This window comes from Puma concolor, chromosome A2 (genome assembly GCF_028749965.1).
Source record: "Puma concolor isolate L17-30 chromosome A2, mPumCon1.1.hap2, whole genome shotgun sequence".
In the NCBI taxonomy this organism is placed as follows: Eukaryota; Metazoa; Chordata; class Mammalia; order Carnivora; family Felidae; genus Puma; species Puma concolor.
In genome coordinates, this window is record NC_141668.1 from 171,269,491 (window position 1) to 171,287,671 (window position 18,181).

Consider the following 18,181-nt stretch of genomic DNA (forward strand, 5'->3'; position numbering starts at 1 on the left):
GGCGGGATCGAGGCTCATTTCCGCCTGTGGGGGTGCGGCGGCGGCGGCGGCGGCGCAGGAGGCCGGGCCGGGGTGCCGAGGGACCGACGGACGCACGGGCGGCGGCCGGGAGCCATGGAGCGCGGCCCCGGGGCCGGGGGGCGCGGGCCGCGGCGGTGAGTGCCGAACAGGGGCGAGCGCGGCGGCGCGGGGAGACTTCGGTGCCGCCCGCGGCCGTTTGGGGAGCTGGGCCTGCCCGCGAGGCCGGGACAGCCGGGTGGGACGCCCCCGAGACCCCTCACTGCTGGGGAGGCCGCGGTCCCGGCTGTAGGACCCGCCGACCGGGGACCGGGACCGCGGGCCAACGTGGCGACCCCGGCAGAGCCCTGTCCCCCGGTCCTTTGAGGTCTCGGATGTGGGGTGAGCGCCCACCCCTCTGGTGACGCGGCCCCCGCCTCCGGGCCGGGGCCGTCCGAGTCGCGGACTCTACCTAGTTTCCCGCCCCAGCCCGACACCCGGGCCCGCCGCAGCATCCCTTAGCGGAGTCCTCCTTCCTAAACGTCTCCCGGACGCCTGTACCCCTTCGCGGGCGTCCTCTGGCCGCCTGGGACACCGGGGTAGGCTTCCCGGTCTTCGCTCCAGTTTGATCTCCAGGTTGCAGCCAGGGGACGTACCGCAGCCCCTAACCCGTGGTGCCCGTCCATGCTCCGCCCAGGACTCCAGGGCTCCTCGTTTCCTCCAGGATGAAGTCCAAACTCTGCAGCAGGGCTCACGGGCGCGGCCTGACCCAGCCTGACCCAGCCCTGGCTCCCTCTGGGACCCTTCTGCTCACCTCTTCCTCCCAGCGTCCGCTCGACAGGGAGATCTGCAGTTCCTGGAACTCGCCGTCACTTCTGGGGTTTTGCAGTGCCCTGTTCCTTGCCACTCGGTCACTTTCTGTGCACCTCTCAGACTGCACCTTACTCCAGGCAGCTTTCCCACCCTGACTGGCTGGGTGAGGTGCCGCCAGGCCGAGCGTATTTAGGTCATCCTCGAGTATCGCGGTTGTTTGTTTCCTCGTTGGTGCTCAGAACACCAGCAGCCCTTACGGGGCCTGGCGGCAGAGTGCCCAGTCCGCGCTCGTGGACCGAATTGCCCCGCTCGCAGGGCATGCCTAGGGACACTCATAAATGTCGCACGGGAGGCCCCAGGCGTTCATGGCCTAAGAAAAGACTGTCCTCCTTCCCTGTCAAAGCCGGCAGACTGTAGCTTCCCTCTTTTCTCTTTACCTCTTGTCACTTGCTCTCTTGTTCAGCCAGGGTTCACTGGATAAGAACAGATAGCTGTCCTGCCCTCATGGGGCTTCTCTTTGATTGCTGTCGGGGGTGGTCAGACAGGTAAATACAAGCTGTGGCAGGTGCTGTGGGGACAGACTGGAACCAGGAGAGCTTGTGGCATCTCCCCGTGGTTTGGAAGGCCTCTCCAGGGGCACTGGAAGGTTGATCTGAAGGGTGGGCAGGACGGGGGGCAAGGGCTGGCCAGTGGAGATCGGGGGAGGGGGTCCCTGGCTGGGCAACTGCCTGGGCTCTGGCTTGTCTGGGGAGATCGAGGGGGAGTGAGGCCACAGAGGTGGGCCCTGGCAGGCTGTGGCAAGGCTTCAGTTTCTATCTGGAAGTGGCAGGAGACGAGAGGGCGTCCAGAGAAAAGGTGTACTTTCTTATCTCAGGTTTGTGCCGGGAGAGGGATTCTGTGGCTGCTGGGGGAGAGTGCGGGCGGGCAATGAACAGGACCGCACAGCAGTCCAGGTGCAAGGTGGTGGCTGCGTGGACCGGGCGTTGGTTGGATGGAGACCCATCAGGCCCCGGCAGAGGGGGAGCGAAGGATGCCATGCTGTGACTCTGGCTTGGGCAGTGGGGCTTCTCCACCTTGGTGTGCCCCTTCATTTCCCGGGTTGCGGGGGGCTCCTGCCTGCCCACGGACTCTCAGCCAGGCCTTCTCTCGAAAGCAGTCTTTGCTGTGCTGCCCCAACTCCAGACCCTCTAAGCTTCCCCAGCACCAGGGCAGTGTTGCTGTTTGGGCCTGGATCTGAGAAGACATTGAAGCCGCCTGGGCTTGGTTGACTGGTTGACTCTTGGGGACGGATAACTCCCTTGGGGTAATGGGGGAGGACATCCTGTGCTCTGGAGAGCGTCCATCAGCATCTCTGGCCCCCCACCCACTCAGGAATGGGAACACCCTTCCCCACTTGTCACAACCCAAAGTGTCCCCAGGAGTTGGCAGGTGTCCTGGGGACAAACTCTTACCTGGGAACAGGTACGATAGACTCTGTCCTCCAAAGGATGCTTGCACGTAAAGTGTGCGTCCCGCCTGCGAGTTCAGGGACCCTGGAAACTGCCTGGTGTCCCCTCCTGGTGTCCCCACCTGGGCCCTCCCACTCCCTCCTGTGTGCCCAGACTCTGGGCAAACTCAGGCTGTGGCTGTGGCTCTCTCCTGACCTTGGCACCAGATCACAGGCCCAGAGGGAGCACGTGTGTCTCTGGGCCTCAGCCTGCTCTGGTCCGCTCTGAATCTGTGTGTCCCCGGCCCGGTGGTTTTCAAATGCCACGGCCCCAAAACTGCGTGTGCCAAGGTGCTGTGCTGCTGAAAGTGAGTTGTGAGCGTTCCAGTCTGTAAGGAAAAGCCTAGTAAGTGGTTATTTTCTCAAGGCTTTGTATTTCTTACAGTCTCTGTTGGCAACTCCCTGTGGGACCGTTAGTGATTTAGCTGTAGTCTGTGACTTACTGTGCCGCCTCTGAGCCACGCCCCCCCGTCCACCACCTACTTCTCGCTAAGTCCTCGTGGGAGGCAGTGTTGTCTTCCCCAGTAGGTGAGGAAACTGAGGCCCAGGGAAGGAAGGAGCCTTGCCCAAGGTCACAGAGCCCTCCGTTGAGCTGGAGAAGGAAGCCATTCGGGCTCCAGTGCCCCCCTCCCCCGCAGCCTGGCCCCAGCACAGGGCCCAGCCATTGTCTGAGCTCAGTAGGCCTTCCCAGCCTCTAGATGTATCCTGCTTTTGTTACCAGAGCCTTTGTTTCTTGTATTTCCTCTGCCTGGGCTCCACTGTCTCTGGACGTGGCAGTCCTGCCCCTCGAGGCCCGGCCCCTGTGAGCATGCTCTTAGGTCCGAGTCCCTTCAGTTGGCAGTCTGTCCTTGCCTTGGCTGCGGTGTGTCACCTGGGGTTGGTGGCAGATGAATCCTTGAAGGATGGCCTGGAGATGGGCTGGGGGGGTGGGGGAGTCTGGGCCGGCTGTGTGAACAGAGGCATAGGGAGAGCACCGGGGTCTCTCTGAGCCCAGAGCAGGGGCTGTATGGGGGAGAGCTGGCTGAGCCAGGGGTCTCATTGCCCAGTACAGCCTGCTGGCCGAGGCTGGGCTGACTGGAGGGGCTTACCTGGCAAGAGTTGGTGACTGCATGCTGAGAAAGGGTGCAGCAGGTGGTGGTCCGGTTAGCTTTGGGTCCCACAAAGGGCATATGGGGGGTACATGGTCCCTGTGGATGACGAGCTGGGCCCCCAGGCCTATGGGGCCGAGAGTAGACCAGTTTGAGTGGGAGAGGGTGGACTGGGCTGCGGGGAAGGCCGAGAGGCTCGGTACAGACAAGATCGGGTCACCGTGTCCCAGCGGAACCCCGAGGGAACCCCGTTTCTCGCTCCCCCCCCCTCCAGGGTTTCCCTCTGCAGGACGTGGAGACGCAAGGCTGCGAGGCTCCCGAGGGCTCGGCTTGGACCACGATGGGGCTGGGCTGCAGCCTCCTAAGGGGGCTCTCGTCTGGGGCAGTGGCTGGGGGCTGCCCTCCGCCCTGCCCGTGTCTCAGAGCACCCCCACCCCTCCCCTGCCAAGCGAGGCCCGCCCTGGGGCCCGGCGCCCGCCATGAACGGCCTGTCAGTGAGCGAGCTCTGCTGCCTTTTCTGCTGCCCGCCCTGCCCCGGCCGCATTGCTGCCAAGCTCGCCTTCCTGCCGCCGGAGCCTACCTACTCGCTGGTGCCCGAGCCCGAGGCGGGGCCCGGTGGAGCTGGGGCCGCCCCCTCGGGGACCCTGCGGGCCTCCGCCGGCAGCCCGGGGCGCTGGAAGCTCCACCTGATGGAGCGTGCTGATTTCCAATACAGCCAGCGCGAGCTGGACACCATCGAGGTCTTCCTGACCAAGAGCAGCCGGGGCAACCGCGTCTCCTGCATGTACGTGCGCTGCGCGCCCGGCGCCAGGTGAGCGTCACGGAAGGACGGCACGGGGTCCGGACAGTGCCCGGAGGGAGGCCCGAGAGGTTCCCGGTGCAGAAGCAGAATGTGTCCCGTCCTCGGGCCCCTGGTGTCCTGCCGGAGGCCGTTCCCCTGGGGTGGAGCCGGGGCGAAAGCCCGTCAGGCGGCGCAGGTGCCCTGGGGATTCTTGTTGCCAAAGGGGTGGCAAATGGGATCCACCAAGAGCAGGCCACGTGGGACTGCCTGGGCCCTTACAGCCCCGTCACGGAGGAGTACCCTGGGGCTGGTTGGGGGTGGGGGGGGTCCTGGGTGGCCTTGTCGCACCTGCCTGACAAGGAGCCGCCTGCTTCAGGGTCTCCGTGCTCACCTGCCCGGGGAAGCGCTCCTGGGTGCTTGGTGCTCAGTGAGGACTTGGCATCTGCTTCAGGGCCAGGGCACTTGAGGCCTGGCAGGTGGCTCAGGCCAAGTCTGCCTCCTCATTTAGAGTGTCCTTGAAGCCCGGAGGCACAGCTCTTCCTTGAGTACGACAGCGGGAAAGAGGTGGGGCCCTTCAGGTGTCTCTGCCTTTAGACCGGGCGGGGTCTGAGTCCAGATCTGAGTTCAAAGGGCAAGCTTTTACCTTTTAGCTAGGCCGGGGCCCAGGGGTGCTGGAGGAAGAAGACTGTAGGAGTGCGTTGGCCAGGATCCAGCCTGTCGGGGTGACCTGGGGCAGGTCCTGATGGCCAGCAGCGTTGCAGGGCGGAAATGGGTTTTGGGGTCGTGTTCTGTAGGAGGGGAAGAGATGGTGTGAACAGGGATTGATCTGGTTCGTTTGTGGGGGCAAGGGTGGGGGCCAGCTGTCGAGAGGAGCAGCCCCTGTCTCATTCTCTGGAAGGTTCCAAGCGGCGGGCACACGTGCATGCCATCCTTGGGCTGTCAGAGCCCCTCTAAAAGGAGTGATTCCAGAGGAGAGAGCTGCCGTCCCCAGGCAATAGAGGTGTGGCGGTCACTGACTTGCTGAGCTGTGGGTCCACCCTGTGCTGAGGCCATGGCCAGCAGTCCCCTTTCACGGAGGGGAAGCCCTCATGGCCAGAGGAGCCAGGCCACTTTGTGGCAGAGGCGGCCTCTCTCCCGCATTAGTGCTCTCGTCCACGGGGCGGCTGGGAGCCTCCCTTGCCCTCTGACCTGCCCCCCCGCCCCGCCCCCCCAGGTACACGGTTCTCTTCTCGCACGGCAACGCGGTGGACCTGGGCCAGATGAGCAGCTTCTACATCGGCCTGGGCTCACGCATCAACTGCAACATCTTTTCCTACGACTACTCTGGCTACGGCGTGAGCTCGGGCAAGCCCTCCGAGAAGAACCTGTACGCCGACATCGACGCCGCCTGGCAGGCGCTGCGCACCAGGTGAGCTGTGTGTTGGGCGTAGCGGGTGAGCACCCAGGGCCTCAGGCCGGCCTCCCTGGGGAGGCCCTGGGGGGTGGTCCTCAGGAGAGGGCCATCAGCGGCCACACCGGGCGGCAGGGTGAGGTCTGACGTGTGTCCCCTTGGTGTGGCGACGGGCGTGCTGGTGTGCGGGGAGGTGGGGCGGGCAGTCTTCAGATCTGCCCTCCCCTCCCGGGAACCCCTTGTCCGGCAGGGGTATAGATGGGCTGTACCTAGGGGAGTGGGGGCTCTGCCTGCACGGGGTGGATAGAGGACCTGGGCCCAGGAGGTGGGCTGTGTGGGCTCTGAGAAAATACTCCGAGTCCTGGGCCCAGGGAGCATCTGGGGTGCAGGGGGGAGTGGGGCTGCTCTGTCCTCAGGGCTGACCCATGAGGCTTGCATGGCCACTGACGGTGGCCTCCTCCCCGGGGCAGGGCTCCTCTGGGCCTAGAGGGTTCTGAAGAGTTCCAGAAGGTTCTGTCAGGCAGTTTGGTGTCCAGCACAGCATCCGGGGGCCGGTGGGAGGCTAGCAAGCAGAGGCACATACCTCTGTGCTTGACTGAGGGCCACCAGGGCCTCGGCCAAGCCCCCTTCCCTGGACCCCCCCCCCCCCATCCTGTTTATTTAGATCCCAGGCAGCCCCCTTCCTCTCTCACTGAAGTTCATTTGTTTGGTCTCTGAGCCCAGAGATTCCTCTGGAAGGAGGCCACCCTGACTCTGGCCCTCCCAGACACGGGGCCCTGTCCACTGCCTCCTTGGGGCTGCCCCATCTCAGCCCTGCCTGCCCGACCTGCCACTCCCCGCCCCCCTTCCCCCCCCCCCCACCATTCCTGCAGGGACCAAAGTCAGCTTGGCCTGGGGAGGTGGGGACCCTGGTTGCCCAAGTGATGCACCAGGCAGTTCCTGCTGCAGGCCCCAGGAGTGGGGTCCCCTGGCACAGCCCTGGCACTGGGGACCAAGCGTGGGCAGCATGGTGCAGGTACGTGCTGTCCTCGGCTTCCTCAGTCCCTTGTGCTGCTCCTGCTGCTGGTGCTGGTCCTCAGTCCCTTGTGCTGCTCCTGCCGGCGGTGTTGGTCCTCAGTCCCTTATGCTGCTCCTGCCGGTGGTGCTGGTCCTCAGTCCCTTGTGCTGCTCCTGCTGCTGCTGCTGGTCCTCAGTCCCTTGTGCTGCTCCTGCTGGCGGTGTTGGTCCTCAGTCCCTTGTGCTGCTCCTGCTGCTGGTGCTGGTCCTCAGTCCCTTGTGCTGCTCCTGCTGGCGGTGCTGGTCCTCAGTCCCTTGTGCTGCTCCTGCCGGCGGTGCTGGTCCTCGGTCCCTTGTGCTGCTCCTGCTGCTGGTGCTGGTCCTCAGTCCCTTGTGCTGCTCCTGCCGGCGGTGCTGGTCCTCAGTCCCTTGTGCTGCTCCTGCCGGCGGTGCTGGTCCTCGGTCCCTTGTGCTGCTCCTGCCGGCGGTGCTGGTCCTCGGTCCCTTGTGCTGCTCCTGCCGGCGGTGCTGGTCCTCGGTCCCTTGTGCTGCTCCTGCTGGCGGTGCTGGTCCTCGGTCCCTTGTGCTGCTCCTGCTGGCGGTGCTGGTCCTCGGTCCCTTGTGCTGCTCCTGCTGGCGGTGCTGGTCCTCGGTCCCTTGTGCTGCTCCTGCTGGCGGTGTTGGTCCTCGGTCCCTTGTGCTGCTCCTGCTGGCGGTGTTGGTCCTCGGTCCCTTGTGCTGCTCCTGCTGGCGGTGTTGGTCCTCGGTCCCTTGTGCTGCTCCTGCTGGCGGTGTTGGTCCTCGGTCCCTTGTGCTGCTCCTGCTGGCGGTGTTGGTCCTCGGTCCCTTGTGCTGCTCCTGCTGACTGCTGGTGGCTGGCAGAACCACACTGCACTGTGGTGTGAGGGATCTGAGCTCTGTCCATCCAGCCCATCTGTCCTGCGGCCAGCACTGTCCTCCAGAGACCTGATCCCGCAGAGGGAGAATCAGTAGGAGGGCAGGAGGCTTGGGCCCCACTGGTGACCAGGGGCTGGGGAGGCCTGGGGAAGATTTGCTTCTCCGTCTGCCTCTCGTGTGTCCGAGTGTTAGGGCTGGACCGGCTGGTGCTCAGTGCAGTGGTAGCTTCCGTGTCCGGGGAGCAGGCTGAGGAGGAGCGGCGGGGTGGCAGGCAGAAGGCCACGTGGCATTCCTGAAGCTCAGGGCCAGGCGATTGTTAACCTGGAAGGCCGCCGGGACAGAGACAGGTGTGGATGGCCCCTGGGTGGACAGGGAGGTGGACTCTTGCTGCCTGGGTGGGCTGCACAGGTGAGATGTAGCAGAGGGGTGTTCCCTTGGTATGTCGGAGTCCAGGTCTGTGGAGGCCTCGTACCTGAGGAGGGTGGCTAGTGGGTCCCCAGGCAGATGGGAACGGGCATTTGCAGGCTGTGGAGTTGTCTTGGGGCTGGATCAGTTGTGCTGGGGGTGGAGGGTGAGACTCTTGGGGATGGTGGCAGGGTGGGGGAAGAGGCTGGGGCCTGGACGTGGGAGCTGGTGCTGAGGAGGCTCGGGACCCGGCCACACTGTAGGGAAGGTGCCCCGAGAAGGAGGTGGTGCCCACCAGCCTGCAGGAGACACTCTTCTTGCTCTGCCTGTGTTGTCATAAGGTGGACGTGCCGACACCAAGGGGCTGCAACCAAGGGGCTGCAAACGGGCCGATAAGTCAGGGGGCATGACTGCCATGATTTCCCATGGCTAAGGGATGGGCGAGGAATGCCAGGAGGGACCTGTTCCCTATGTGCTACTGGGAAGTGGGTGTGTCCCTGGGCAAGTGTGTTTGTCGGGGGGTAGGTGTTGGGGGGTGGAGAGCAGGAGAGGCCTCAGGGCCTGCCCTGCCCCCAGGAGCCCAGGCGTGGCCTTGGGGCCCTCACCAAGGGCACTCGGCATGTGTGGTCCAAATTGGTACTGTTGGTGAGGCAGGGTTAGGGCCACCTGTCTGCACACCTACCCAGGCCCTACTTTCCTACTGAGCAGACTTGTTCATTAATGGGGACAGGGGTGGGGGTAGGGGGCTTGTCACTGGGCCCAACCCTACTGCTTGGAGGCTGTGCAGGAAGGTTGGAGGGGGGACTGCCCCAGGAGGGCAGGCGGTGGGGGGGGAAGGGGGGGTGCGCGCGCGCACATGCAGCTCACTCGCCTAGGCTGCTGCTGGCCGCGGCTGATCCTGCCCCACTGCCAGGTACGGCATCAGCCCGGACAGCATCGTCCTGTATGGGCAGAGCATCGGCACGGTGCCCACCGTGGACCTGGCCTCTCGCTACGAGTGCGCTGCAGTGGTGCTGCACTCGCCGCTCACCTCAGGCATGCGCGTTGCCTTCCCTGACACCAAGAAGACCTACTGCTTCGATGCGTTCCCCAAGTGAGAGAGGGGAGGGTGGGGGGGCGGGGCGGGAGGCCGGGGGCGGGGCTTCGGCGGGGCGGGCGCTCCTCCCAGACTTGACGCGCCCTGCCCTACAGCATCGAGAAGGTGTCCAAGATCACGTCACCGGTGCTCATCATCCACGGCACGGAGGACGAAGTAATCGACTTCTCCCACGGGCTGGCGCTCTATGAGCGCTGCCCCAAGGCCGTGGAGCCGCTGTGGGTGGAGGGCGCCGGGCACAACGACATCGAGCTCTACAGCCAGTACTTGGAGCGCCTGCGCCGCTTCATCTCCCAGGAGCTGCCCAGCCAGCGCGCCTAGCCTAGCCGGGAGCCGCCTAGCCTAGCCGGGAGCCGCACCGGGACTTCAGCAATAAGGCGGCTTCTGGACCTTGCCCCCGCCCCGGCCCGGGGGCTGCATGTGAACCCTCGGGCACCCCGGTCCTCCGAGGCAGCTGGAGGGTTAGGGGGCCGGGACCTGCCCCAGCCCAGGGGCCGTGGACGATGTACAGGCGCGGAGCTACGCTCTCCCTTCCTTTTGGAAGCAAAAAGAAGGAAAAACGTGAACACAAATTAAAGATTTAAAATTTTAGGATTCCTCTCCCTTTCGTGGTTCGTGCACGCTCTCCCAGGGCCCAGCGAGTTGGAAGAGGGAGCTGGGCTTCGCCCCTAAACTTCCAGGACATTTCGGCACAAATGCAGAGGTCAAGCCACTGCCACTGTGGAAGACGGGTTGGGCTTTGAGGCCCAGCCGAGGTACCCCTTGAGGCTCCTGGTTGCTTGGGTGGTGATGGAGGCGTAAGGCAGCATTTGAACCCGGGACCCGTGCCTGCCTTCTTCGGTGCGCCTCCTGGGAGGGTGGTGGGCTCCCAGCATACCAGGGGTGGCAACAGTGGGTCTGAGGTCAGCCTGTTCTGGGACCCCGGTAAGGTCACCCGTTCCCATGTAGTAGAAGAGGATGTTGAGGTCTGGGAGATACAGTGCAACCTCAGGGCTGCCCTAATTGTCCCGCCCATCCTAGGTGTCCCCTATAACCCCCCCCCCATTCCCCGTTCCCGGACCCCCACAGAGAGCCCCAGTAGGGGCTCTCCAGGAAACGGGGCTAGGGCTGGGGCCATCCGAGCTATGTCCTCCTGGGGTGTCATTGAATGCAGGGCTGAGCCAGGGTCTCCCTGGACCTCAGCTAGAGGCCCACTCACCACCAGCTCCTGGAGTGCCCTCTGCGCCACCCTAGAGCGGGAAGGCCTGTCATTCCTGGCAGCTCAGCGTGTGTTGCGGCACCAGGCGGTGGCGAGGCCAGGACCCAGAGCTGCTTCCACATTGCCCTAGTCCGGGGCTTCGTGGGTTTCGCGGCCCCTTTAAGGGGTGGGGGGAGGTACTTCGGTCCAGGGGCGGGGCGACCTGTAAGTGTGGTCGAGAGGGGTGTGGCCAGGGCGGAAACGGAAGAGGCGGCTTTCGCGCGCTCGGCGGCGGCGGCGGCGGCGGCGGCGGCGGCCGGATCCCGGAGGAGGTGGCGGCGTCGGTGGTAAGTGGCGGCGGCTCGGACCCCGGCAGCCCGCCCGGCTCCCGCGTCCTCCTGCGGGCCTCGTCTTCCCCACGCGCGGAGCGGGCGTGTCCGGGGCCAGCGGAATGGACGCCGAGCGGGGCCGCGCGCCTGTGGGACTCGGGGCTCGGGGTGCTCAGAGCGCGCAGGCTGCTGCCACCGTGGCGGGGTGACCGGCCGCCGATGGCGCGAGGGGTCCCCCCCACCCCCTTCAGGCTACTCTCGGGGCCCACCCTGCCGGTGGAGCCCAGGCCCGGCCCTCTTGCTGGGAGTCTAGTGTCATTTGTGATAAGAAGGGACGCCTACAAGCAAAACTGGACGTGAGATGTGTACTCGCTGGAGTAGTCTAGGGGCCCAGCTCTCCTCCGCCCTTGCCACCACAGGGCCTTTGCTCGGGTTGGTCTTTGTGACTGATATGCCCTCACTACGTCCCGGCTTCGTGCGGATGACCCCAGCATGGCTAAGGTTTCTTGCTACAGTATTTCTTCCCCAAAGTGCATCCGTCCCCTCGTGCTACCCCACCCCGAGGTGCTGCACTTGTCACAGAGCATGTTGTCTTTTGATCCCATCAGAATGCAAACTCCCTGAGAGTCCGGGATCCACAAATGCATCAAGTTGAAAGCAATTTGCTTAGAATTGGAACACGTTTTCAGATACACAGAGTAAAAAATTTGGAGTTTGTAACGGTGTTGGGTGAAAACTTGGCATCCTTCCGACCCCTGACCTCCAAGACCTGGCTCGCCTTTCCTGGGGCAGTTTCTTATATGTTAACACAGAAAATCTATGTTTGTACATCCAGTGTATTTATACAAAACTCTGCCCACTGTACATGGGATCCTGTTACTCAGCATAGCTTGGAGAGCACTGTTTGTGTTCTGACGTAGAGATCTAGGTCGTTTGCATTGAAGCACCATATTGTGTTAGTCCTATAATTGGGTAGAAATTTAGGTTCTTTCTAGGCTTTTTGTAATAAGCAGTGCTAGACCGATTATCCTTGTACAAAAGTCTTTGTACCCAAGTAGGAATGTTTTTGTAGGCTAAATTCTTTAGTGCAGGAGTGCTAGGCCAAAGGGCTTTTCGTAGGTCTCTAAATGCCTGTGTGATCTCTCAACAGGTCATACCAAATTGCCTCCCACCACCAAAGGAGGGGCCTAGGGTCCTGCACCTGATGCTTGATTTTGCAGATCTGGTAGGCGTAAAATAGTATTTTTTTATTTTTATTTTTTTACATTTATTTATTTATTTTTTTTGATAGAGCAAGACAGAATGTGAGCGGGGGAGGGGCAGAGGAGAGAGCGAGACACAGGATCCGAAGCAGGTTTCAGGCCCTGAGCTGTCAGCACAGAGCCCGACCTGGGGCTGGAACCCACGGACTGTGAGATATGACCTGAGCTGAAGTCGGACACTTAACTGACACCCACCCAGGCGCCCCAAAGTAGTATTTCATCGTAGCTTTGTTTGGGTTTCCTAGAAGTACAATCAAACATCTCAGTGGTTTTGTCAGATTTATTTTTATGGTATTTCTACCTCTAATATAGTCATTTCAAAACTGGAAAGTCTGTACATATAAACATGTATATATTTATTTATTTTTAATGTTTTTAATGTTTATTTTTGAGAGAGAGAACGAGCAGGGGAGAGGCAGAGAGAGAGGGAGACACAGAATCTGAAGCAGGGTCCAGGGTCTGAGCTGTGAGCACAAAGCCCGACGTGGGGCTCAAACCCCCAAACCATGAGATCATGACCTGAGCCGAAGCCAGATGCTTAAACCGACTGAGCCACCGAGGCGTCCCAACATGTATATGTTTACAAGCCATGTGTATTTTTTATTCTTCAACCATTTTTCCATTGGGTCGGTGGTGTTATTGTTTTCTAAGAGCACTTTACATATGAAGGAAATTAGCCTATTTCCTGTTTAAAGTTTTTTTCCCCCCTCAGTCTGTAATTTGTTTTTGACTCGGACTGTGTTTTTTCCTTTGATTTCTTTTTTTTTTTTCCTTTGATTTCTAAAAAATTCATAGTCATTTGGCCAAGCATTTGAAATCATTATTACTAGTTTTTTTTCATTTATGGCTCCTTCATTTTGTGTCATGCTCAGAAATATTTTCTCTACTCCAAGATGATGAACATTGGATGTATTTTTCTCGAAATGTAATGGTTTCTTTTTTAACTATAGATTTAAATTTTTGGTGTAATTTTGGAAAGTGCTTCTGGGAAGGAGTGCGGTGGGAACCAGCAACGTGTCCCCCCCCCCCCCGCCAAATCGTTCACCCCAAGTCCATTTCTGGCAGAGGCCACTCCTGCCCCTACTGAAGTGTTGCCTTTTTAAAAAAATTTTTTTTTCATGTTTTTTATTTTTGACACAGAGAGAGAGAGACAGGGCATGAGTGGGGGAAGTGTTGCCTTTATCGTACGAGTGTGAGTGGTCTGTCCCCAGACTCTGTACTGTCGCAGTTCTTGGAATTCCACTGCCTTCTTTACCGAGGTCCCAAGACCCCGCCTCCCCTCGTTAAAGTCCAGGGAGGACTCTCAACTTAAGAGTCAGCAGTTGAGGACTTGGATATATCGCGCGCAATGCTAGTTCCACGTGACGGTCTCATAGAAAGGACTCTGAAAGCTTCAGTGTTTGCCCCACCCCCCCGGCCATGCACAGGGCACAGTGGTGACCTGGGTTGAGGCAGGTGGCTGTTCTCAGTCTGACTTGAATAGCACCGGCCCTTGGGGAGTGCTCACCCTGCTTTTCTCCCCTGGTCCTGCCCATTGCTCGGAAGGGATAAACTAAGGCAGGCCTCTGTGGCCCCCGGGCTCCGCTGTCTCCTCTTTCCATGTGGAGCCCTGGGAAGGCTCACCCTCAGCCTCTAGACTGGGGGTGGGGGGGGGTGGGGGAGTTGGGGAGGGGTTGGGCCATGCCGGAGCGGTGATGGGGGGAAGCCTGTGGTACATTCCAGGATGCGCCCCCCCCTTCCTTTCTGCTTGGTATGGCCCATGGGCCAGGCTGCCTGGGAGAAGGGCCAACTTTCGGTTCTCCATTTTGTGGATTTTCCAGAACACATGTGTGCACACCCGGCGGCAGCCTTCCCCTGCTGCCCGGCAGGTCCCTTAGCGCACACCCCGGCAGGGCGCCCCGCGGCTCACCGGCACCTTTGGTCCCCCCCGAGACGCCTGACCCGGCACACCTCAGACGCGGGCCCCTGGGTCGCATGGCCTGGGCTCGCCCCGGGGCCCGGAGACCCCGGGGCCCACAGCCTGCGTGGGGGGTGACAGACACAGCTGCCTCGCCGGGCGCGGGCCCCTTTCGAGGAGCGGGTCTGGGGCAGTGTGGGTGCCGCTCGCCCCGGCCGTGGAGCCCAAACCGGGCTTCGTGCGGGGTCCCCGGCACCCGAGGGCCGGTCCGTCCAACCTCTCCTTGCCCCTGGCGACCCTGCTTCCCCGCGTCATCGCGAGGGAGATGGTGGAACCCTGGCTGCTTTCTGTTTCCGCCCATCTCCGCGTGAACTGAAGGGGGGAGGGGGGGCAGGATTCCGGCAGAGCACCCCGTTCCCTCCAGACAGTGGCCGGCTGCTGGAAGAGCACTTGCCCAGCAGGGCCTGGACCGGAGACGGGGCCCCTGGTGGTGCCCCTACTGAGCACCCTGATCCGAGGCCTGGGCGCTCCTGCTGGGCGGGTTACCCGTCGGGGTGCGGGACCCACCTGGGAGCTGGGGGGGGCCCCGTAGCTGGGGGTGCCAACCCAGCGTCAGGATCCCCTTCCCTTACACTCAGCACTCCTGTCTCAAGCCAACTCTGGGCCACCGGGGTGGCTGTCCCCACCGTCCCCACTTACAAGGGACCATGGCCCAGGAGGAGAAGTCTCCGGGATCCCAGCTGGGCTTAGGCCCTGGGCTCCCGTGGTGCTCAAACTCTGGACACACACGTGCCCCTGCCGGACAGCGGGCTCTGTGCTGTCACCCCAGTGCGTGGCACCGGGCAGAACACACACCAGAGCCACGGGTGTGTCCATAGCGCGTGCCCGTCGGGCCTGGGTGGTCGGGGCCTGGCCGCCGTCGCTCAGGGATGCTGAGCCGGGGTACCCTCCGTGGCCACCGCCCAGCCCCGGGGTGAGAGGAGGAGAGGGCCTTAGGGAAGGGCTGTCCTGTCGCTCTGCAGCCTGTCTTCCCACAGCCACGGTCTCCAGAACTTAGAAACCCACGTTTGGGCTCGTGCCTTCTTTTTTCCCATTGCAAACGATGCAACAATATGCAGACCTGCCTGGTTCCGTGTGAGTATTTGGGGGGTACCTTTTTAGGAGTGGAGCTGGCGGGCCAGGAAGTACATTTAGTTTTGACAAGACGAAGCAGGGGGGTGTAAAAACTCCGTGGTGCCTCCATGGCAAACTCCCGATACCTTAGGACCCTGTACCGTGTTTGCTTGTAAGTTTTCCTCTTTCAGCCTGGGGGGCTCAGTCGGTTGAGTGTCCCACTTCCGCTCAGGTTGTGATCTCACAGTTCGTAGGTTCAAGCCCTGTGTCTGGCTCTGTGCTGACAGCTTGGAGCCTGCAGCCTGCTTTGGATTCTGTGTCTCCCTCTCTCTCTGCCCCTCCCCTGCTTGTGCTCTGTCTCTGTTTCTCTCTCTTAAAAATAAATAAAAATTAATAATTTTTTTTTTAAATAAAATTTTCATCTTGGGGGCACCTGGCTGACTCAGCCAGTGCAGCCTGCAACTTCTTGATCTCAGGGTTGTGAGTTCGAGCCCCATGTTGGGTGTAGACATTACTTAAAAAAAAAATTTCAGGGGCACCTGGGTGGCTCAGTCGGTTGAGCGTCCGACTTCGGCTCGGGTCATGATCTCGCAGTTCGTGAGTTCAAGCCCCGGGTCTGGCTCTGGGCTGACAGCTCGGAGCCTGGAGCCTGCTTCGGATTCTGTGTCTCCCTCTCTTTGCCCCTTCCCCGCTCATGCTCTGTTTCTCAAAGATGAATAAATGTTAAAAAAATTTTAAAAAAAATTTCAGGGGTGCCTGGGTGGCTCCGTCAGTTGAGCGTTCAACTCTTGATTTGGGCTCAGGTCAGGATCTCATGCGAGGTTGAGCCCCGCGTATGGCTCTGCCCTGACGGCATGGAGCCTTCTTGGCATTTTCTCTCTCTGCCCCTCCCCATCTTGCTCTCTCTCTCTCTCTCTCTGAAATAAACATTTAAAAACCCTTCATCTCGGAATACTTTGGGCTCTACAGAAAAGACAGCAGTGAGTCCCATCTACGTCTCACCTGGTGCCCCTCATGTTAACATCTTGTCGGAACCAAGAAGTTCACGTGCGTCAGCGTTAACCACACTCCAAACTGTATTCCAGTTGTTTCACTAATGTCCTATTCTGTTCCAGCATCCCTCATGCTGTTTACCCATCTTGTCTCCTTAGTCTCTTAAAATAGGACACTCCTTCATGTTTCTTGTGTTTCATGACCTTGACAGTGTTGGGGACTAGTCAGGGGTTTTCTAAGATGTCCCCTGACCTGGGCCTGTCTGAGGCTACGTGAGGGTTATGGGTTTGGGGGAAGAACGAAGCGTCAAGGTGTCCTTTTTGTCACCTCCCATCAAGAGTCCTTGATGCTCCCCGGACATCATCCTGAGTTTGACCTTGATCTTGACCACCTGGCTAAGGTGGGGTCTACCAGGCCTCCCCACAGTCAGGTTACTGCCCTCCCCTTCCCTGCTCTGTTCTCTGGAATCGAGTCCCGGAGTACAGCCTACACTTCAGTGGGAGGGATGTGTTTAGAAAAGAAATTTTCATATAGAAAACCATAAAAAAGAAAGGACACATGGCTTGTAATTGCACTGTTTAGGTACCTGCTGACATTTAAAGAGAACAAATAATACATACACACGGGTTCCCTAAAAAGTTGAATTGCATAAAGTATTATTAAAACTATTGCAGCGGGTGCCTGGGTGGCTCAGTCAGCCAAGCACCTGACTCTTGATTTCGGCTCAGGTCATGATCTCACGGTTTGTGGGTTTGAGCCCCAAGTCAGGCTCTGCGCTGACAGCACAGAACCTGCTTGGGATTGTCACCCTCTCCCTCTCTCAAAATATTTAAACATACAAAAACAAAAACAAAACTATTAAAAAGAAAGTCTTCACTTAAAAAAAAAAAGCTAAGGTCATTCCAGCACGTGTATACACACATTCGCACACTGGAGCTTTGATTCTGACCCTGACCTATCTGGGGCACCTTCTTCGTGGGCACACGGTCTGGGGCATCCGCAGCAGGGACGCCCCCACTTTTTGGAACTCCCCACTCACCTGTGTCCCCAGGAGTCCCTCCCTTCCACAGCTAGTGACTGCCCCTTGCCCTGCTTGGGTCTTGCAGCCCGGTGAGAGCCCTCCTGACCCCTTGGGAACCATCAGGGCAGGATAGAGACCGGCCCCCAGTCACAGGTAAGGAAACTGAGGTAGAAGAAAGAATGCACTGGCTGCTGTGGGTGTCCCAGCAGGTGTGCACTCAGGCCGCCTCTGTATCTTCCCCAAACCCTGTGCTGCCTCAGCTTTGCCCACAGGCAGGCCACTTCGCTGTTCTCCCCCAGCCTTGGTGTCCTCATCTGTGAAATGGGGATGCCACTTGTAGGGTCGTAGTGAGAACAGTGACAAAATGAGGCAGAGGTGCGCATGGGGTCAGAGTGGGGCGGGGATGGTCGAGCTGTGCGGGTGATAACTGAGCACAGGTCCCGCGGGTGCCGCACGGGCTCCCACGCAGGGACTCCTGCCCACAGAGCGGCCGGCACAGCCCACAGATGAGGTCTGAGATCCCGGATTATTGCCAGGAGTAACGACTTGTGGGGCCACCCTGTGGGGAACAACCAGGACGCAGCCCTGACCGCTTTTCGCACATCCTCTGCAAGAAGGTGCCTGCCTCTGCCCTGAGTGTGGCCTCGACCCACACCTGCTGGGGGGACCGCGTGCTCCAGGCCCCAGGTGGGGCTGCTGATGCCACGTTTCCCCAACCACCCCCCTCTTCCTCCACTCTGTAGGTCGGTGCCCACCCTACCACCTATGCCCTGATCTGACTCCCAGCTGCCTTGCCCTAGACCTTGAGCCCCTTGAGTGCAAGATGCTGGGGGGAATGGCTCTGAGCTCAATAAACATCCCTGGAAGCAACAAATGATTCCTGGCCTCTTTCTTGTCCTGGTCGTTGCCTAAGTGCCCGGTGCAAGCTGTGGGTGGGGGAGCCTCAAGGTGCTTCTTGCCTTGTCTGAACTTGGAGGGCCCTTTCTGTAAAGACTGGGCAGCACCTAGGGGTGTGTGTGGAGGGGATGTCTAAGGCCCCTGAGGGCTGCTGAGTTGGTGGGAGACTGGGGAACCCGCCCAGGTGGTTCACCTCCTAGACCTTTAGAGGCCCAGGGGCCCCAGGCCGGCAGGAACGAGGGCTCCCAGTGCCCACCTGGATGGTCCACGGCCTGTCAAAGGGGCTGTTCATCTCTGCGGCCTTCAGTCTGCCGTGTGTCCCTCTCCCGCCCTCCTCAGTACGGCCACGTGCAGGGTGGGGGGCGCAGGGAGGGGCCGAGGGAAGACAGTGGAGGATGGGGCCAGGGTTCCAGCCTCTGTCCACACGCGGGCAAGCACCTCTGTTCCCAGGAGCCCACCCTGGCCATTGCATGGCCCTCACAGCCAGCTTAGGAAGGGGCGGTGCTATCGTCACCAGGGAGGGGGCCACCTTGTCGTCCCACT

The 18,181-nt window shown here is 60.7% G+C and overlaps 1 protein-coding gene and 1 long non-coding RNA gene across 3 annotated transcripts; both read left to right on the top strand.

Moving 5' to 3' along the window:
- On the top strand, positions 1 to 9,540 carry ABHD17A (abhydrolase domain containing 17A, depalmitoylase). Its single transcript, XM_086699642.1, has 5 exons — positions 1 to 155; positions 3,659 to 4,195; positions 5,379 to 5,573; positions 8,767 to 8,946; positions 9,045 to 9,540. Exons 2-5 carry the CDS (start codon positions 3,864 to 3,866, stop codon positions 9,268 to 9,270), a joined length of 933 nt encoding a protein of 310 aa, XP_086555768.1. The 5' UTR covers positions 1 to 155; positions 3,659 to 3,863; the 3' UTR covers positions 9,271 to 9,540.
- A 939-nt stretch (positions 9,541 to 10,479) lies between these two features.
- LOC147583920 (uncharacterized) lies at positions 10,480 to 17,618 on the top strand. Of its 2 annotated transcripts, none has more exons than XR_015248605.1 (2): positions 10,480 to 11,680; positions 17,211 to 17,618. It is a non-coding gene; the product is annotated as an uncharacterized LOC147583920 (long non-coding RNA). The 2 variants fall into 2 exon arrangements; XR_015248604.1 differs by lacking the exon at positions 17,211 to 17,618 and adding an exon at positions 15,478 to 15,671.
- The last annotated feature ends 563 nt before the right edge of the window (positions 17,619 to 18,181 follow it).